The sequence below is a fragment of the Pinus tabuliformis genome, chromosome 1_1 (genome assembly GCF_031772625.1).
Source record: "Pinus tabuliformis cultivar Carrire ecotype Pingquan chromosome 1_1, CPIR1, whole genome shotgun sequence".
NCBI lineage: Eukaryota > Viridiplantae > Streptophyta > Pinopsida > Pinales > Pinaceae > Pinus > Pinus tabuliformis.
In genome coordinates, this window is record NC_142297.1 from 184,269,936 (window position 1) to 184,286,858 (window position 16,923).

General features: G+C 39.7%; 2 protein-coding genes across 2 annotated transcripts; both read left to right on the forward strand.

Annotated features, from left to right (window-relative positions):
- The first annotated feature begins 253 nt into the window (after positions 1-253).
- Positions 254-2,500, forward strand: LOC149212157 (uncharacterized). The gene is made up of 2 exons (XM_089388581.1): positions 254-618; positions 1,327-2,500. The coding sequence occupies exons 1-2, from the start codon at positions 254-256 to the stop codon at positions 2,336-2,338; spliced, it is 1,377 nt and encodes a 458-aa protein (XP_089244707.1). The 3' UTR covers positions 2,339-2,500.
- Positions 2,501-15,852: 13,352 nt separating this feature from the next.
- Positions 15,853-16,346, forward strand: LOC149212158 (uncharacterized). The gene has a single exon (XM_089390572.1). The coding sequence runs from the start codon at positions 15,899-15,901 to the stop codon at positions 16,313-16,315; it is 417 nt and encodes a 138-aa protein (XP_089246698.1). The 5' UTR covers positions 15,853-15,898; the 3' UTR covers positions 16,316-16,346.
- The last annotated feature ends 577 nt before the right edge of the window (positions 16,347-16,923 follow it).

Sequence of the window (16,923 nt, forward strand, 5' to 3'; positions counted from 1 at the left end):
TAGACCTGTCGATGAATAATTTAATGGGCAGTATACCAAGGAATTTGGGCAGTTATCAAATGCTGGAGGCGGTGATGGGGCAACTACAGCTGGCTTACTATACAGGAGACAATCAAAGAGTGTCGGTTCATATTTCAGGGCCTAGAAATGTGGTATTTTAAGATCCTTCAAAGTTATGCTGTTCGGAATACTGTTGGTATAAAGATGAGACCAAAATATAGTGCGTGGATCACATGCAGTATTTGTCACATTTATGTCAGTCAACAATTCGAGCGTGAATTCCTCACATAATAAGAAAGATGATACAATATCATTGAAGGAGCAACTTGTTGTATATTATATTCAAAGAGCTTTAGAGGCATATCCATGCCTGACTCCTTTTGAAGGCCTAAGTTCGGGAGTGCAGGTCTTAGTACGGTACCTTCCTGCAGAAAGTCCAGCTATAATTTTTTACATAAGTAGCTTAGTGCAAAAGAGTCACGGTCTATATAATGCCAATTCCACATCTAATATTGGCCATGATGCTGAAGTTGAGGGAGAAATAGAGCGTGCCAAAAATTTGCAAGGGCTTCTTCTTCATCTTATTTTTTGGGTCGATATACAGGTTCGGATGATGCTGTAAGGAAGCCCATTTTGGTTCCATGGTTGCAATATTTATCACTAATATGTTCTCAGCTCAATTCAGGTACTAGTAAGAGTAAAGAAACTAAAGAAAGGTCAACTACCATCAAAGATATAGATGTGCAATTAAAATCTGACAAGGATAAATGTGGTGGTTTGAGTTTGAACCCAACCCGTTAGAAGCGTTTGGTGCAGCTTTCCAGACTATAGGATTCAGACCTTACAGATGCCTATAGATTTATATTCACACATCATCTTTTCATGAAGAATTTGATCTTGATGGAAGATTGACATTGGCTTTGGTGCCTATTCAGCGATGCAAAGAGTGATGCAAGTATATTTGTTGTTCTTGTGAAATTGACCTGGTCACATGGCATTTGGCATTTTAATATGTAGCTTCAAACTTGGTAATAAGAGGAGCAGCTGTACATGTGATTACCAAAAGACTGATTTTTGGCAGCTCTGTAGGTTTTCACAGGAAATTTAATAATGAGCAATTTCATCTCGGTGCTTCATATATTTATTCAAATACTAATAATTACTGAGTGAGAAGAACATATGGCAAGGTAGTTTTCTTGTATTTGGTTTGCTGAATTTTTCCACAAATTTGACATTTATCTGAGAAAAGAGGAATTACTGTGGTTTTTTAAAGGATATTTTTATAGTATGTCAAACTAATTGTAAGTACAGTGTTCATTCTAATAGCTGTTCAAAGGAGGATGAATCACAGTCGAAGGAAGTGTCAAATGATAATTCTTTGATGACACAGGTCAACAACCTAAGACAGGAGCTAAAAATGTTAGCATCGTCAAGGTCAATTACAGTTGTCACAGGGAATTCTCAGTCAGGTGCAACAACATATGTTGTGCCTTTTATTTTGATTGGAGTTGCAGGTTATGGATACATTTGGTGGAAGGGGTGGAAGCTTTCCGATATGATGTTTGCTACAAGACGTAGCCTATCAGAGGCATGTACAAGTGTTGGCAAACAACTTGAACAAGTTTCGACATTTATCACGGCAGTAAAACGACACCTATCTTCAAGAATTGATCGTGTTGATAATGGTTTGGATCAATGTGCAGAGTTGAATGTTGTCACTAAAAATGAGGTTTATGAGATTCGTGGAGACTTAAAACATATTGGCTTTGATGTCGAATCTGTTCAACGTGCTGTCCAAGGCTTGGAGTTCCAAATTGGTCGGATAGAAGGGAAGCAGAATCTTACAAACCAAGGTGTATATCACTTATGTCAATTTGTGCATAAGTTGGAGGAAAGGAAACATACAGAGCCTCTTCAGGTATCCTCCAGCTCTAAGCCAGCTTTAGAGAATTCAAGGGCAGTGTCTAACGCTTTTTCAGGTCATCAGGCATCATCCTCTAGCTCTACTCTAGCCATTGAGCCAGCGCCATCTGCATTGGGTTCTGGTTCATCTATGAAGGGGTCTTCCTCCAGTCCTAGATCTTCAGAACAGAGAGTGCCGACAACACGCTCTGGTTCTGGTCTGAAGGAGGTACAGGGTATATCTGAGGCAGCTGAAGCTTGTAGTCCAGGCATTTATGAGAAAACAGAATGCCAGGATAAATTGAAAGGGAACACCTCTAATTCAAATATTTCTGGATGGAAATTTCCAGGGTTAAATGCAACATTTTTGCAGAGATCCCGTAGTGCAACATGTTCTTTTAACAAGGGATTATCACCTCAGCCTCGACAGGCCTAGCCTTCTGCATATTACTTTCCTGTGCATCCAATTTTGTAGATTGGTACTTGAAGTTTTAGCTTATGTAAAGAATCATCATGAGTTGATGGGCCTGTCAGCTTCACATATAACTTCTGAAAATAGGACACTTCGCCTAGCTTTTTATTTCAGAGAGGATCCGAATACTTGAGCAATGGAAATTCAATGTGTAATAAGTTACTTTCTCTAAGAGCAGGAAGTAAGCATGAGAGAAAGCAGCACACAGAATAGGAGCTGAAGGTGAAGAGCCAGAAACCGTAAAGCCAAATCAAAGCGAAATATCTACCACAGCAGAAAGATAGGAAATGATGGTCTATTTTTAACTTCAGTTACAACTCAGGATGGTCTATGCCATAGATGTCATTGGTTATCAACAGATTTGAAACAAAAATTGTAACACTGCTTTGTCCCCAGCATAGATGGATAGCTCGTTCCTATCTTCGTCGATTTTTTTTCTAGCTCCCTACTTTTCATCGATTTGTTTTCCCTCAGATTAAATCTATTTATTGTATGAAAACTATGCGTAAGGGGTTCTAAGTTCTGAGAAAAAGGTGTGGGAAGAAAAAATCCAACACTATCACTGTACAATTTTGACAGAGAAATAATTAAATGGTGTAGCTCTGATTTATAATATCCTTGTGGTATGAGTTTTGGCAATGTGTTTTTCTCTCTGTTTCATATGTATCATGTGTTGTTTTGCAGTCCATTCACGATCGTTTCCAGCTGAATACTTTAAAGTGAGAAAGGTAGAATCCAGTCATTTCTCTGCCTTGAGGAAGTGTTCAGTCTTTATGTGTTTTCTTCTCCCTGGAAAGGATTTATACATTAAATTCCCTTTTCAACTCTCTTAAACAGTCTTTTCACCCCATTTAATTTCAATTCGATTGCTAAAACCTCATGCTTATCTCGCCTTATGAAATACCCTGTGCCTTTGGTTAAATCTCTGTTCATGCTGTCCTTGTCCCATACAGCCCAGCAACTTAGTCCTTAAATCAAATATCCCTCATTCAAATTCATTTACTAGCCTAAAATCAGTTATCATTTAAGTCATCTCGGACTCTATTGATCATTTTATCGAGATAGACCCAGAGAGAGCCCTCTCCTGTCCTCGTAGGGCTAGCTACGAGGCTGAGCTTGGTTTGATGTTGCCTCGAGTTTTGCCTTTTTCAGCCTGAGGCAGATTCGAGCGCTAACATAGTGGCGACCATACTGGGGAACGAAATGGTTTACTTGTAGATTGTTTTGCCCCAGTACATATCTCAAGTTCAGAGCTGATTGTTGATGGTGAACAACGATCAGACATAAGAAGACGGCTGAAATCATTCACCTGGCGACTCCATTCACTGAAGAATCCATGCAATCAGTCCTTCATGGTGACTCCACTGCAGAGGGATCAGTAACTTTGAGATTTCTTAAGATGGATCAGATTGCAAGAAGATACACTCCCATGAGCCGAGATCACATCCCAGGTTTTCCAAATAAAATGCCCAAGGTAGATCGGCCAAAGAATTTTCCTGTGTTCAGAAATGTGGAAGGTAATGACGCTGCTCTTCGTCTGGTGAAATTTCACATTCATGTGCATAAATTAAAGATCAATTTTCCTGAGGACTGTTTGATGAAAATGTTTATGGCTACTCTGGAGGATGAAGCTCGGTCTTGGTATGAAAGCTTGCCACCTGCTTCCATTTATTGTCTAAAGGATTTTCATTCAATATTCTTTGAGAAGTATAAAGAATTTTATCCATCATTAAATTTAGTTTAGGATTATTGCAAGCATGCTTATGGTTTTATTAAGAGCCTTGAAAAATACTATGAGGATGATAATTTTATGGACAAAGAAATCATGGAAGCATTGTATGAAAATCCGTTCCAGCAGCCTACAGAACTCTTAGAGGAAAATTTGTAGCAGGATCAAAATCAACAAGTTAAAGATTTCCATATGACTGAAAATGATGGAAAAAGAAGTCCTATTCCAGTTCTGGTTGAAATAAATGAGGGTACGCAGGAACATGATGTTCCAATCTCCGAAAATGATGATGATAAACCAGATCGAGAGACGGATGGTGATGAGGAAAAATATGTTGTTCCGGATCTCATAGAAGAGAATTGCATTCTTGAGGCTGCCTCAAATGAAGAAGGCAGAGTTACAAGCCTAACTGCCCTCATCTCATCAGAACACAGCCTTCCTACCAAGGTAATCCAGTCAATTCATGAACAGCAAGAGGATACCTTCGTTCAAGTAAGTGAAAAGGTTCCTTTGGATGAATCTTTAGTAGATGGTAGAAATGTCATTTGTGCGCTTCAAGAATCATATGAAGTTTCTCTTCTTATGATTAATGGAAGTAATAAGGAACATGAAAACTTGGCTGTCATATCATATGAAAATGACCTACATTACATTCACGCCCCAGAAGATCAAAACATTCAGGATTTCCATTCAGATTCTTCTTCATATGTTTCATGTGTTGAAATGTTTTTCCGAGAAGATATCTGCTCATCTACCTGTTCAGAGTTTTTTAAAGCCTAGGAGCATACTCTCACTGAAGTACATGATGAAGGAAGATCAGAATTTGAAACAAAGGACACCTTGTTTTTTCAGCAGGAGATGGCAATAACAAAAATTCATGGTTTTCATGATCCAATGGCAAATCTTCATGTTTTTCAAGATCCTTTGGCAAGTTTGTTGAAGCCAGCAATGACAGTGATTATTGGAGTGTTCAGTGATGAAGGGGATCGGGGTCAATTAGCTTTTTGGATGCCTAGTGATCAGTTTGTATTGTTGACCAACAGATCTGATAGGAAGAATCAGTCAAGAAGCCATCTTCTTGATTGGTTGCATTGGCATTTTGATATAGTTTGATCACATATTATCTTGTAAGAAACACGGGTGGCCAGGTAATGCCACCCAACTTTAAGTTTTAAGTTCAGGTCTTAGAGTTTTTGAGTACAGTTTGTCGAGTTAGTTTTTCAGTCATTTCAGATTTACAATCGAGTCGGTTTGAGTCCAGTTTCAGTCAATAAACGTGTCAAAGTCTGTGTTGGTTGTCAAAATAATGATTCCATAGCCCACTAGACGAAGGCATTGTCTGCTCACCCAAATATCTGCAGTTCTTGGCACCTCCACAGATCGACAGCTGCCATCCCAATTGGAGCCAATGTTAGACTCAGTCTTGTCAGTCTTCTGTCAGAGTCGAATTCACCAAGGTTCATTTCTCGTCATTTGCAGTCATCAAATACCAGTTTGGTCAAAAAGGGTCATTTTAATCCTTGAATCTAGGGTTTTGTTTCCAGAAGTCTGAAATAATGCTTGCAGGCCAAAGGGAGTTTCAATAGGTTTCACTTCAAAATTCACATTATTAATAATGCTGAAGGACATTTCTTCTTTAAAACTCTTTTTTAAAGAAGAAATTATTAAGTTCGTTTAATGCATGATTGATAAGGTTTTATAGTTCTTCATGCAGCCCTGCCCATCTTGCTAGGTTCAGCAGCTCCAACACCTGCAGGAAATCAATCAAGAAAAAGTCATCATTTCAAAGCCAAAAGTCAGAGGAAACGAGAAATCAGAGTTTGTGTCCAAGTTGTCAAAGTGCCAAGACTCTACAACTTTACAAAGTGAATTTGCCAAAATCAAAGTCATTGAGATATTTTCATTGATTAAAAGGCCATTTGCACCCAAAGACCTCATTGAAGGGTTAAAGGACATTTTTTTTTTGTTTGGAGGCCGAATTGTGCTGACAGTCAACGCGCGGCGCACATGGGCCGCGCGGCGCACATGGGCCGCGCGGCGCACATGGGCTGCGCGGCCCACATGGGCCGCGCGGCGCACTGGGCGCTTTTGCACAGTGCAAATATACACTGGCGCGACGCACTCACCAGGCGTGGCGCACTGGCTATGCCGTGCGACGCATAGGCTAGACAATCAAAATTTCTATTGTTTCTCTGCAAATGGAGGAAGATGCCATTGTTATCTTGCACCAGAGCGCTTTTAAGAACCAGAAGTGAGGCTCAGATTGCTGTAGCTGCTTCTCGTTTTCTAATAAGGCCAACAAAGTTCCATTTGGTCCATCTCAAGTTCCGGGGTCACAAACTCCTGGGTATCAAAAGAATAGTAACGACAATCTAGAACGTGCAGCAAACAAGTCCTCTTTTGTCAGCAAACCTTCTTCTTGTCTAAATGAAGATAAATCAGAAGAATTTGAAGGTGGTAAAGAATGGGAGGAGGTCGAGACCTATGGCATGGTTAGTGTAGCATCAGAATCTATGAAGAGTTTGGATGTTAATGAATCAAGTTCAGGAAATGCTGGAGGCAGTTTTGAGTCGATAACAGAGAAGTTAGAGTGGGATGCCAGTTGCTGCTTCATATGTGATTTCAGGCCAGATGGGACCATTGAGAGTTGTGTAGAGCATATGCACAAGATGCATGGATTTTTGTTCCTGATGCTGAATATTTGAAAGATCTCTGTGGATTACTAAGCTATCTTGGCCTCAAGGTGACCGACGATTTTATGTGTTGGTATTGCAATGAGAAACGAAAACCATTTCCAAGTCTAGAAGCTGTTAGGAAGCATATGATTTCTAAAAACCACTGCAAATTACACTATGGAGATGGAGATGAAATCTGTGAGATGTATTAGATGTGATATGACTTTGCCTAACTCTGAATGGAGGAATACACTAGAAGACATATCTGATTTGGTTAGAGTGAAAATTTCTAACGAGAAACCAAAGAAAAAGGATGGCCTCTTCAAATCTGCACAGTCATTTCTATTAGTGAAGACAATGATGAAATGTCGACTTCTCCAACATCTAGCCTAGCATATGAGAATGATACATCTGACATTTTTAGTCTGAGAACTGAGATTGATGGTTTCAATGAGATCTGCAAGAAAAATGGTTTCCACCTTCAATCTGCACAACAGAGTCTTATTTGTGAAGGAAATGATTTGATCTTGTCTAAACCATCATGTAAACCTTCATTTTGGAATGAAGACATTGAAAGATCAACCAATTTTGTCAATATAGAAAGATCAAATGATAATCTGAGAGTTAAATATTGCCATGATATGCTTTTGCCTATATCTGACTTGAGGAAAAGCCTGGAAGGCACAGTTGATATAGTTAGAGTGAAAAACCTCAGTGAGAAATCAAAGAAAAAGGATGGTCTCCAATCTGTGCAGTCAGTTTCTATTAGCAAAGTAAATGATGACATGCTGACTTCTCCATCATCTAAAATTGTATATGAGAATGATATCTCTGATGTGGTCGGTCTGAAAAGTGAGAGTGATGGGTTCAATGAGAGCTTAAGGAACAGTGATTGCCACCCTCAATCTGCACAACATATTCTTATTTATGAAGGAGATGATTTCATCGTGTCTACACCATCATGTAAACCTTCATTTCAGAATGAAGAAATTGAAAGATTGCCCGATTTGGTCGATACAGAAAGATCAAATGACAATCTGAGAGAAAATTATTGCCACCTTCACTCTGTGAAGCAAAGTTTTGGCAGTGAAAGAGATGGCAGTTTGTTGATCTACAGAATTTTTCGTTCAGAAGTTCTAGAGGCCAAAAGGTGCCTGGAGAACAAAAATGAGTCTATGCTCACTGAAATGGACAGATGTGTTAGCGTTCGAATATGCCTCAGGCTGAGGAAGGAAAAACTCGAGGCCACATCAAACCACGCTCAGCCTCGTAGCTAGCCCTACGAGGACAGGAGAGGGCTCTCTCCGGGTCTATCTCGGCAGACAAGTTTTCAAAGGGGCTGAGATGACCGATAAAGAATACTGATTTTAGGCTAGTAAAGAGATATGAAAAGGGGTTTTAATGAATGATTGGGTTTTCTGGGCTGCATGGGGCAAAGAACAGCTTGAACAGGGAAATGTAATCAAAAACACAGATTATCTCTTGAGGCAAGGTAGGCAAGAAATTTAACAATTAAATTGAGATAAATGGAATGGCGAGACTTATGAGAAGTCGACAAGGGCATAGAAGATGGATCCTTGTCAAACAGAAGAAAACATTAAATATGAACACTTCCTCAAGATAGAGCAAATAAATTGAATTCTGCCTTTCTCACTTAAAAGTATTCAACAGAAATGATTATGAAATGAAACAGTAAACATAACAAGGAACGTATGAGACAGAGAAGCAACATATGTCAAATGTCATACCACAGGAATCTCAGAAGTCAGAGCTGTATTTTTTTTTTATTGAATCCCTGTCAAAACTGTACAATGAAACTCTGTTTTTCTCCACGCACCACTCTCAGAACTCTTCTTACTCTGATAATCCGCCGGCATATCATGCAAATCTTGAGGAAGAGCGAGAGGAGCAAACCGAGCAGCCATTGCTCTAGGCGGATTTGGTCTGGGAGTAGTTGGTGGAGTAGATGTAACCAAAGTATGAGGAGTATGAGGAGGTGTATGTGGAGGAGAAGCGACGTGAGATGAGGAAGGAGAATTCACTGCGGACTGTTGATATGTGATTATAGGTTGCAGGGGAATAGTGGGAATGAAAGGCGGTTCGGTGGGATTTTTTGAAGCGGAAGCCGTGACAGCAGATCCAATATTCTCAGATGCAGCTTCTAGGAAATCAACAAGATTTGCAGCTTGAATGTCACTCTGAAGGTGCCTCAAGATAAAATTTTCAATTAATTTATTATGTTTTTCAACTTTAAGAGCTGCAGCAAAGTCAGGATTTGGAACGAGAGAATCAAGTGCACTTTCGGATTGAGTTTTAAACAGTGACAATTCAAATTTTTCGTCAAAGTCAAGTTCTTCAAGATACTCAAAAATTGCAGGACATGAATGAGATTTAACCAAGGGAGTCACTGAGCTTTCTTGACGGAGGATTTTTCGAATCAAGTTTGGATTTTCGTAAATAGGAGGTGGATCTGGATCAGGATTTAATCTCGTGTATCTTCTAGAAGCCAGTGTGGAATTGTTCGGAACAATCAAAGGGACACAATAAATTTCAGCCTATCAATTTGCTAGACTCAACCATCCAAGGTCTAGAACAAATAAGTGTACTGGGGTAAATACAAATGAAGTGCTACATTCACAAGCTCACCGGAGATTGACTGAAACAACGTTTATCTACTTTCGCTTATGCATAGCAAAAGCGTTTCAAAGGCTACTTGTCATAACTTCAGACTCCGTCTAAGACTCATGAAACAAACACATCAACCAGCGAACTATTTATCCCTAGTATGGTTGCCACTATGTTAGCATTCGAATTTGCCTCAGGCTGAGGAAGGCAAAACTCGAGGCCACATCAAACCACGCTCAGCCTTGTAGCTAGCCCTACGAGGACAGGAGAGGGCTCTCTCTGGTCAATCTCGGCAAAAGATAATCAAAGAGGCTCGAGATGATTGAATTGATGACTAATTTTAGGCTAGGTATGAAGTACAAGGATTATGGAATTTATTTTTTGAAATTTTGTTGAATTCAAGGGAAAGGCAATTTTGGGTGCGGGGATGAGGCACAACTTTTGCAGAGGTCTACTTGGGGCAAGATAAGTGATTGTTTTGATGCCTTTAAAGTGATTGAACAAATAGACCTGACAGGTGGGGAGCTAAGGAGAACAAGGAAGTCTCAAGGATTCTCCTTAAACTAAAGAAAACATGGAAAATTAAACAAACTTAAAGGCAGAGCACAACAAATTTATGGATTCTACCTTAACACTTCATTTGTTCAATTGTAGAAGATTAAATAAGGAAAGTGGTACACATACACAACTTACAAGTACTGAGAGAAAAACACCATCAACACATAAGGCCACATGAATCCCAAATAGTGCTGCAAAACCCTGGTCTATCCTTTGCCAAAATTGCAGATAAAATATGTACAATAGTGTATCAAGCTATTCCCAAGAGTCCAACCCTGAAAATGACTAAGAAAATACATAATATAGGCAAGCTAACACATTCCCTTGCCTCTAGGGGTCGAGCTCATCATCCTAGGAGCTGTTTCAACCAATTCTAAACAAAGCACTACAATCTAGGCAGTCAAAACAACTTGCCTCTATAAGCTAGGAAACCAATTCATTCATTAAATTTTTGCTATTTTATGAATGAATCATCTAGAATAGGTAAATAAGTGTCAAGTCAACATAAATTTCCATTAATTACATCAAGGAGGGTGAAAAATCCCATCACAAGTCAAAACTGGTCAAACTGGCTTCGTTTCCTGAGCTGAAGATGAAAATTTTGCAAAAAATCCTGATGCGTAGCGCGCCTTTCCACCTGCTTTTGGGGCACTTCCCGGCATCCAAATTGAGCTCAGGTTGGCTTGTTGGAAATCCCTAGATGTATAATTTCCAACCCAAGTGGAATTTTCCAATTTGATGTCCATTTGCCCCTCCAAAAGTGCATTCTCCCAAGGCTGCTACCTGTGTGTCCAAAAAGGGGCAGTGAGGTCATTTTTGCATGTTTTTTGACCTTTTAGGGACCCAAACCTTGATGAAATGCCTTGGTAGTAGCTGAGTAGGTGTATTGCATCATGAAAAATCCAAAAATGAAAACCTTTCGTGATTTGGACCTCCCAATCTTATGGGTAGCGCGCGGCGCGCTACGCGTTGAGCCCAAAAACCTGTTTTTTTACACAAAAATTTCAAAATTGACAAAATTTTCCCCAAACTTGTTGAAATTTGGGCTGGGGGTCCCCAATCAAGTACTATGCTCAGTCAAAGAGGCTTCGACCAAAATCTGAAGACGATCAAGCTCCTTTTGTCTTTTTTTCTTCTTGACGATTTTCCTCAATTTTGCCTTAAGGCTCCTAATTCGTGCCTTGCAAACTAGGTTCTGGACCTTGTAGTGGAAAGCCATGTGTCTCAGCAATGCTTTGTCCCTATCGGCCCTATTTAGCAGTCTCTTTGACCTCATATTACTCATCTCACTTTGTAGAGTGCCTAGCAAACTTTTCTGCCCCCTTCGATTCAAGGGGCTTGACTGAGATATCACTTTGATTTGAAGGTTGATAATTAATCTGTTTTGGAATACCTGGCCTAAAGGCTGTCCTTGAAAGATGAGTGTGCCTGTTGTGTGAATTGAGAAAGAAATTGGTTATTACTTTGTGACTGCCCCTGACTAGCTAACTCTACATGTGAACCAGATGGAGATTGCATTTGATTGCCTGATTGTGTTTGCATTAAGCTTTGCTTTCGTGCCTCAAACTGATTTCTTAGCTGTACATGCAACTGATTCGTAGCTGAAGGTGCCTTTGTCAACAATGGACCATTGCTTTGAAGAACATAGGATGGTGTTTGATTAAAATTGATTTCCTTGCTTCATTGGCAAAGACAGCCTTGATGTCATTTTTGGATATGGGGAATAAGGGGTTTAAGGAATAGGATTTAGATTTTGGGATAATGATTAGGGTTTAGGAATGTGTAGCTAGGGTTTGAGAATTCAAGAGAAAAATGGAATAAGGGAGTGGTGAGGGAATAAAGGATGGACTTGGTAACAAAACAACAGTTTGAAACCCTAGGCAGCAATTTGCTTTGAGAAATTTCAAAGGTAGGGTTTGCTTTCTTTTGAATACTCACCATACACAAACACCATCAAACCACCATCAGATTTGGATGAAAAGCAATAATCAGAGGGTTAACCTACTTGAACAAGTGATGATCCACAGGTTTCGGGTGATTTGGAGCAAGTTTGTGAAGTTGTTGATGGTTCGGCGCATTGAACTAGGCGCGCGGCGCATCAGACAGCAAAACACAGTGCAAAAATACACTGGCGCGACGCATCAGGAAGGCGCGGTGCATATAGCCCTGTGCATAGCGCCTTTTTACAGGAGACTTTTGGAGGCCTTCCCGGTGTTGAAATTGGGCGCAGGATAGCTCTTTGGAAAGGTATTTGAGTCTAATTTCCAACCCAACTAGAATTGTTTAATTTGAAGTTCATTTTCCCTGTAAAATATCAAATCTCCCAAGACTGGCCAAAATGTGCCAAATGAGGATGCCTCAAGGCAGAGTGCTGTTGCAGTCAACTTTTGAATATCTTCCCCAACTCCAAATTGAGCTCATGATAGCTCATTGGAAAGAGATTTGTGTCTAGTTGTCATTTGACTCATCAAGAAAGTAATTTGGCCAACCGAGATAGGAGAAAACTTGATTTTCCCAAGGTCACTTCAGAGGTGCATTCGATTCTCCTGAGGCAACGATATTTTTGACATTTCTCTAAAACCATGACACCTGTGTAAAAAGTGAAGGAGGTTTTTCTTCTTTGGCATGTTTTGGACAAAAACCACTCTCAATTTTCCAAAATTCATCTTTTATTGCTCTGAAACATCTTTTGAGTGAAACTTATCCCGATGTGTGAAACAAGGAATTTTTGTGGAAATGAAGCGAAATGAAGGGGATGAGGGGCTTGTAAATTATTGGGGAAAATATAGGTGAATATAGGGGGTGGGAAACACAATAAATTGGAAAACCTTGGCAACATTTATGTTTGAAAACCCTACAACAATCTTGGCATTTAAATCCTTTCAGCAAACTAATGGAAAAGGAGGGTTTTTACACTTGGTTTTACATGGCAAATATAGCATGATTTCTTTACATAAATCTTTCAAAACCAAGAACGAGCCGTGGATAAAAGCCTACCTATGATTTGATACGTGAGAAGAGGTGTTTGAGTGTGTTTCAGGCAAAGTTCTGGGCATAAACTTCAATGCGTAGCACGCCTCACCCAACGCGCTGCGCACTCCTGATGTGCCTCACCCGTGTAAAATTGCACTGAGAATTGTTGCTTGATGCGTAGCACGCCACTGGTGTGTAGCGCGCCCAACATGATGCGTAGCGCGCCCTGGAAACGGCCCGATTAGCCCACAAACTCACAAAATCGCCTTAGAACAATGCTCTTTGCTCTTGGAATGTGGAATGGGTTGCAAATGAGGAGAAATATCTTCATATAGAGTCCTTGTTGATTTTTTCTTACCCAAAACCCATTTTCTTATGTTGGTTGTTGACACTTTTTGAAAATTAATAGGCTTTGACCTTTTTGGTTTCCCCTTTAAAATTGGTTGAAATAATGATTTTCACTGATAATTTTTTGCAGGGATAGCTCTGATATGCTCTGGCAAAGGAGACCAAGGCTGCGCTTGAACGATTGAAGACCTGAAATTTTTGACAATTTTTTCAAAAATGAGATGGCGACTTATCTTCAAAACAGAGTTTTGAAGAGAAGTCCTAATTCAGCTATACAATGATGAAAATTATTGAAGTGATGATCTATCAAAGACATCCCTCTGGCCTGCTGGTCTTTCTAAGACTTTTCAAGACAAAATTGACTCAACCCTAGACTTAAGACCTAAAAATTTAAAACATGATTGTAAATGACCTTTGAAGACTTATTTTAATAAACAGGCCTAAACCAGCAGTGCCAAGCGCGAGGGAAATGAGTGACACAACCCACTCCATCAGAGTTATGGCATGCCTAACGAAATGCAACTGATCAAAACCGATGGGACACCTAATCATGAAATGCAAAAGAGCTTTGATCTCTGATGGAGGGATAACTAGACCGACTCTAACAAGATGCACAATGGTTTCAGAAGAGAATATCCGTCTTCAGAAAACAATAGGGGAATTGGAAATGTCGGTGGAATCTCTGAAGATGAAGAATATTGAAACCAAAGACAATCGTCTGCAGAAGTTGATGTCAGAACGTCAACCTCCGTCGAGAATACCACTTGTTCCTGCAGCGAATGGAAAGCCAAAACGAAATGTTTCAGTGAATGAATCTCCCAAATCAAATGGTGTTGGTGTTGTTCATGAAAACTAAAAATGAAGAATCAGCTGTTACATCTGAAAAGCGAACACTACGAAAACCAGCTGTTCCAAAACGAAATGGTGCACCGAATGTAAATCCACAAACAAATCCACCTCCAAATGGTGTTGGGGTTCATGAAAACGAACAAACATTACAGAAGAGGGAGGGTGCATAGCCAAAGCCAACTCCAAAAGCGGTAGCAGAAAGGCGACCACAAAATGTGGCTCGGGCTCCTCAAAACCCTAAATCAACACGATGAGCACTTTGGTTATGGGATCTACGCTACAAGTGTTGCTTCTTGAAATTTCAGGCCTTTTATTGTTTCTTATTTGGCAATCATCTGGAAAGGAGAATCCACTCGAGCCTTGGGAAAGGTAATAATCTCAGATATATAGACCTGTCGATGAATAATTTAATGGGCAGTATACCAAGGAATTTGGGCAGTTATCAAATGCTGGAGGCGGTGATGGGGTAACTACAACTGGCTTACTATACAAGAGACAATCAAAGAGTGTCGGTTCATATTTCAGGGCCTAGAAATGTGGTATTTTAAGTTCCTTCAAAGTTATGTTGTTCGGAATACTGTTGGTATAAAGATGAGACCAAAATATAGTGCATGGATCACATGCAGTATTTGTCACATTTACGTCAGTCAACAATTCGAGCATGAATTCCTCGCATAATAAGAAAGATGATACAATATCATTGAAGGAGCAACTTGTTGTATATTATATTCAAAGAGCTTTAGAGGCATATCCATGCCTGACTCCTTTTGAAGGCCTAAGTTCAGGAGTGTAGGCCTTGGTACGGTACCCTCCTGCAGAAAGTCCAGCTATAATTTTTTGCATAAGTAGATTAGTGCAAAAGAGTCACGGTCTATATAATGCCAATTCCACATCTAATATTGGCCATGATGCTGAAGTTGAGGGAGAAATAGAGCCTGCCAAAAATTTGCAAGGGCTTCTTCTTCATCTTATTTTTTGGGTTGATATACAGGTTCAGATGATGCTATAAGGAAGCCCATTTTGGTTCCATGGTTGCAATCTTTATCACTAATATGTTCTCAGCTCAATTCAGGTACTAGTAAGAGTAAAGAAACTAAAGAAAGGTCAACTACCATCAAAGATATAGATGTGCAATTAAAATCTGACAAGGATAAATCTGGTGGTTTGAGTTTGAACCCAACCCGTCAGAAGCGTTTGGTGCAACTTTCCAGACTATAGGATTCAGACCTTACAGATGCCTATAGATTTATATTCACACATCATCTTTTCATGAAGACTTTGATCTTGATGGAAGATTGACATTGGCTTTGGTGCCTATTCCGCGATGCAAAGAGTGCTGCAAGTATATTTGTTGTTCTTGTGAAATTGACCTGGTCACATGGCATTTGGAATTTTAATATGTAGCTTCAAACTTGGTAACAAGAGGAGCAGATGTACATATGATTACCAAAAGACTGATTTCTGGCAGCTCTGTAGGTTTTCAAAGGAAATTCAATAATGAGCAATTTCATCTCGGTGCTTCATATATTTATTCAAATACTAATCATTACTGAGTGAGAAGAACATTTGGCACGACAGTTTTCTTGTATTTGGTTTGCTGAATTTTCCCACAAATTTGACATATATCTGAGAAAAGAGGAATTACTGTGGTTTTTAAAGGATATTTCTATAGTATGTCAGACTAATTGTAAGTACAATGTTCATTCTAATAGTTGTTCAAAGGAGGATGAATCACAGTCGAAGGAAGTGTCAAATGATAATTCTTTGATGGCACAGGTCAACAGCCTAAGACAGGAGCTAAAAATGTTAGCATTGTCAAGGTCAATCACAGTTGTCACAGAGAATTCTCAGTCAGGTGCAACAACATATGCTGTGCCTGTTATTGTGATTGGAGTTGCAGGTTATGGATACATTTGGTGGAAGGGGTGGAAGCTTTCCGATATGATGTTTGCTACAAGACGTAGCCTATCAGAGGCATGTACAAGTGTTGGCAAACAACTTGAACAAGTTTCGACATCTATCATGGCAGCAAAACGACACCTATCTTCAAGAATTGATCGTGTTGATAATGGTTTGGATCAATGTGCAGAGTTGAATGCTGTCACTAAAAATGAGGTTTATGAGATTCGTGGAGACTTAAAACATATTGGCTTTGATGTCGAATCTGTTCAACATGTTGTCTAAGGCTTGGAGTTGCAAATTGGTCGGATAGAAGGGAAGCATAATCTTATAAACCAAGGTGTATATTTCTTATGTCAATTTGTGCATAAGTTGGAGGGAAGGAAACATACAGAGCCTCTGCAGGTATCCTCCAGCTCTAAGCCAGCTTTAGGAAATTCAAGGGTAGTGTCTAACGCTTTTTCAGGTCATCAGGCATCATCCTCTAGCTCTACTCTAGCCATTGAGCGAGCGCCATCTGCATTGGGTTTTGGTTCATCTATGAAGGGGTCTTCCTCCAGTCTTAGATATTCATAACAGAGAGTGCCGGCAACACGCTCTGGTTATGGTCTGAAGGAGGTACAGGGTATATCTGAGGCAACTGAAGCTTGTAGTCCAGGCATTTATGAGAAAACAAAATGCAGGGATAAATTGAAAGCGAACACCTCTAATTCAAATATTTATGGATGGAAATTTCCAGGGTTAAATGCAACATTTTTGCAGAGATCCCGTAGTGCAACATGTTATTTTAACAAGGGATTATCACCTCAGCCTCGACAGGCCTAGCCTTCTGCATATTACTTTCCCGTGCATCCAATTTTGTAGATTGGTACTTGAAGTTTTAGCTTATGTAA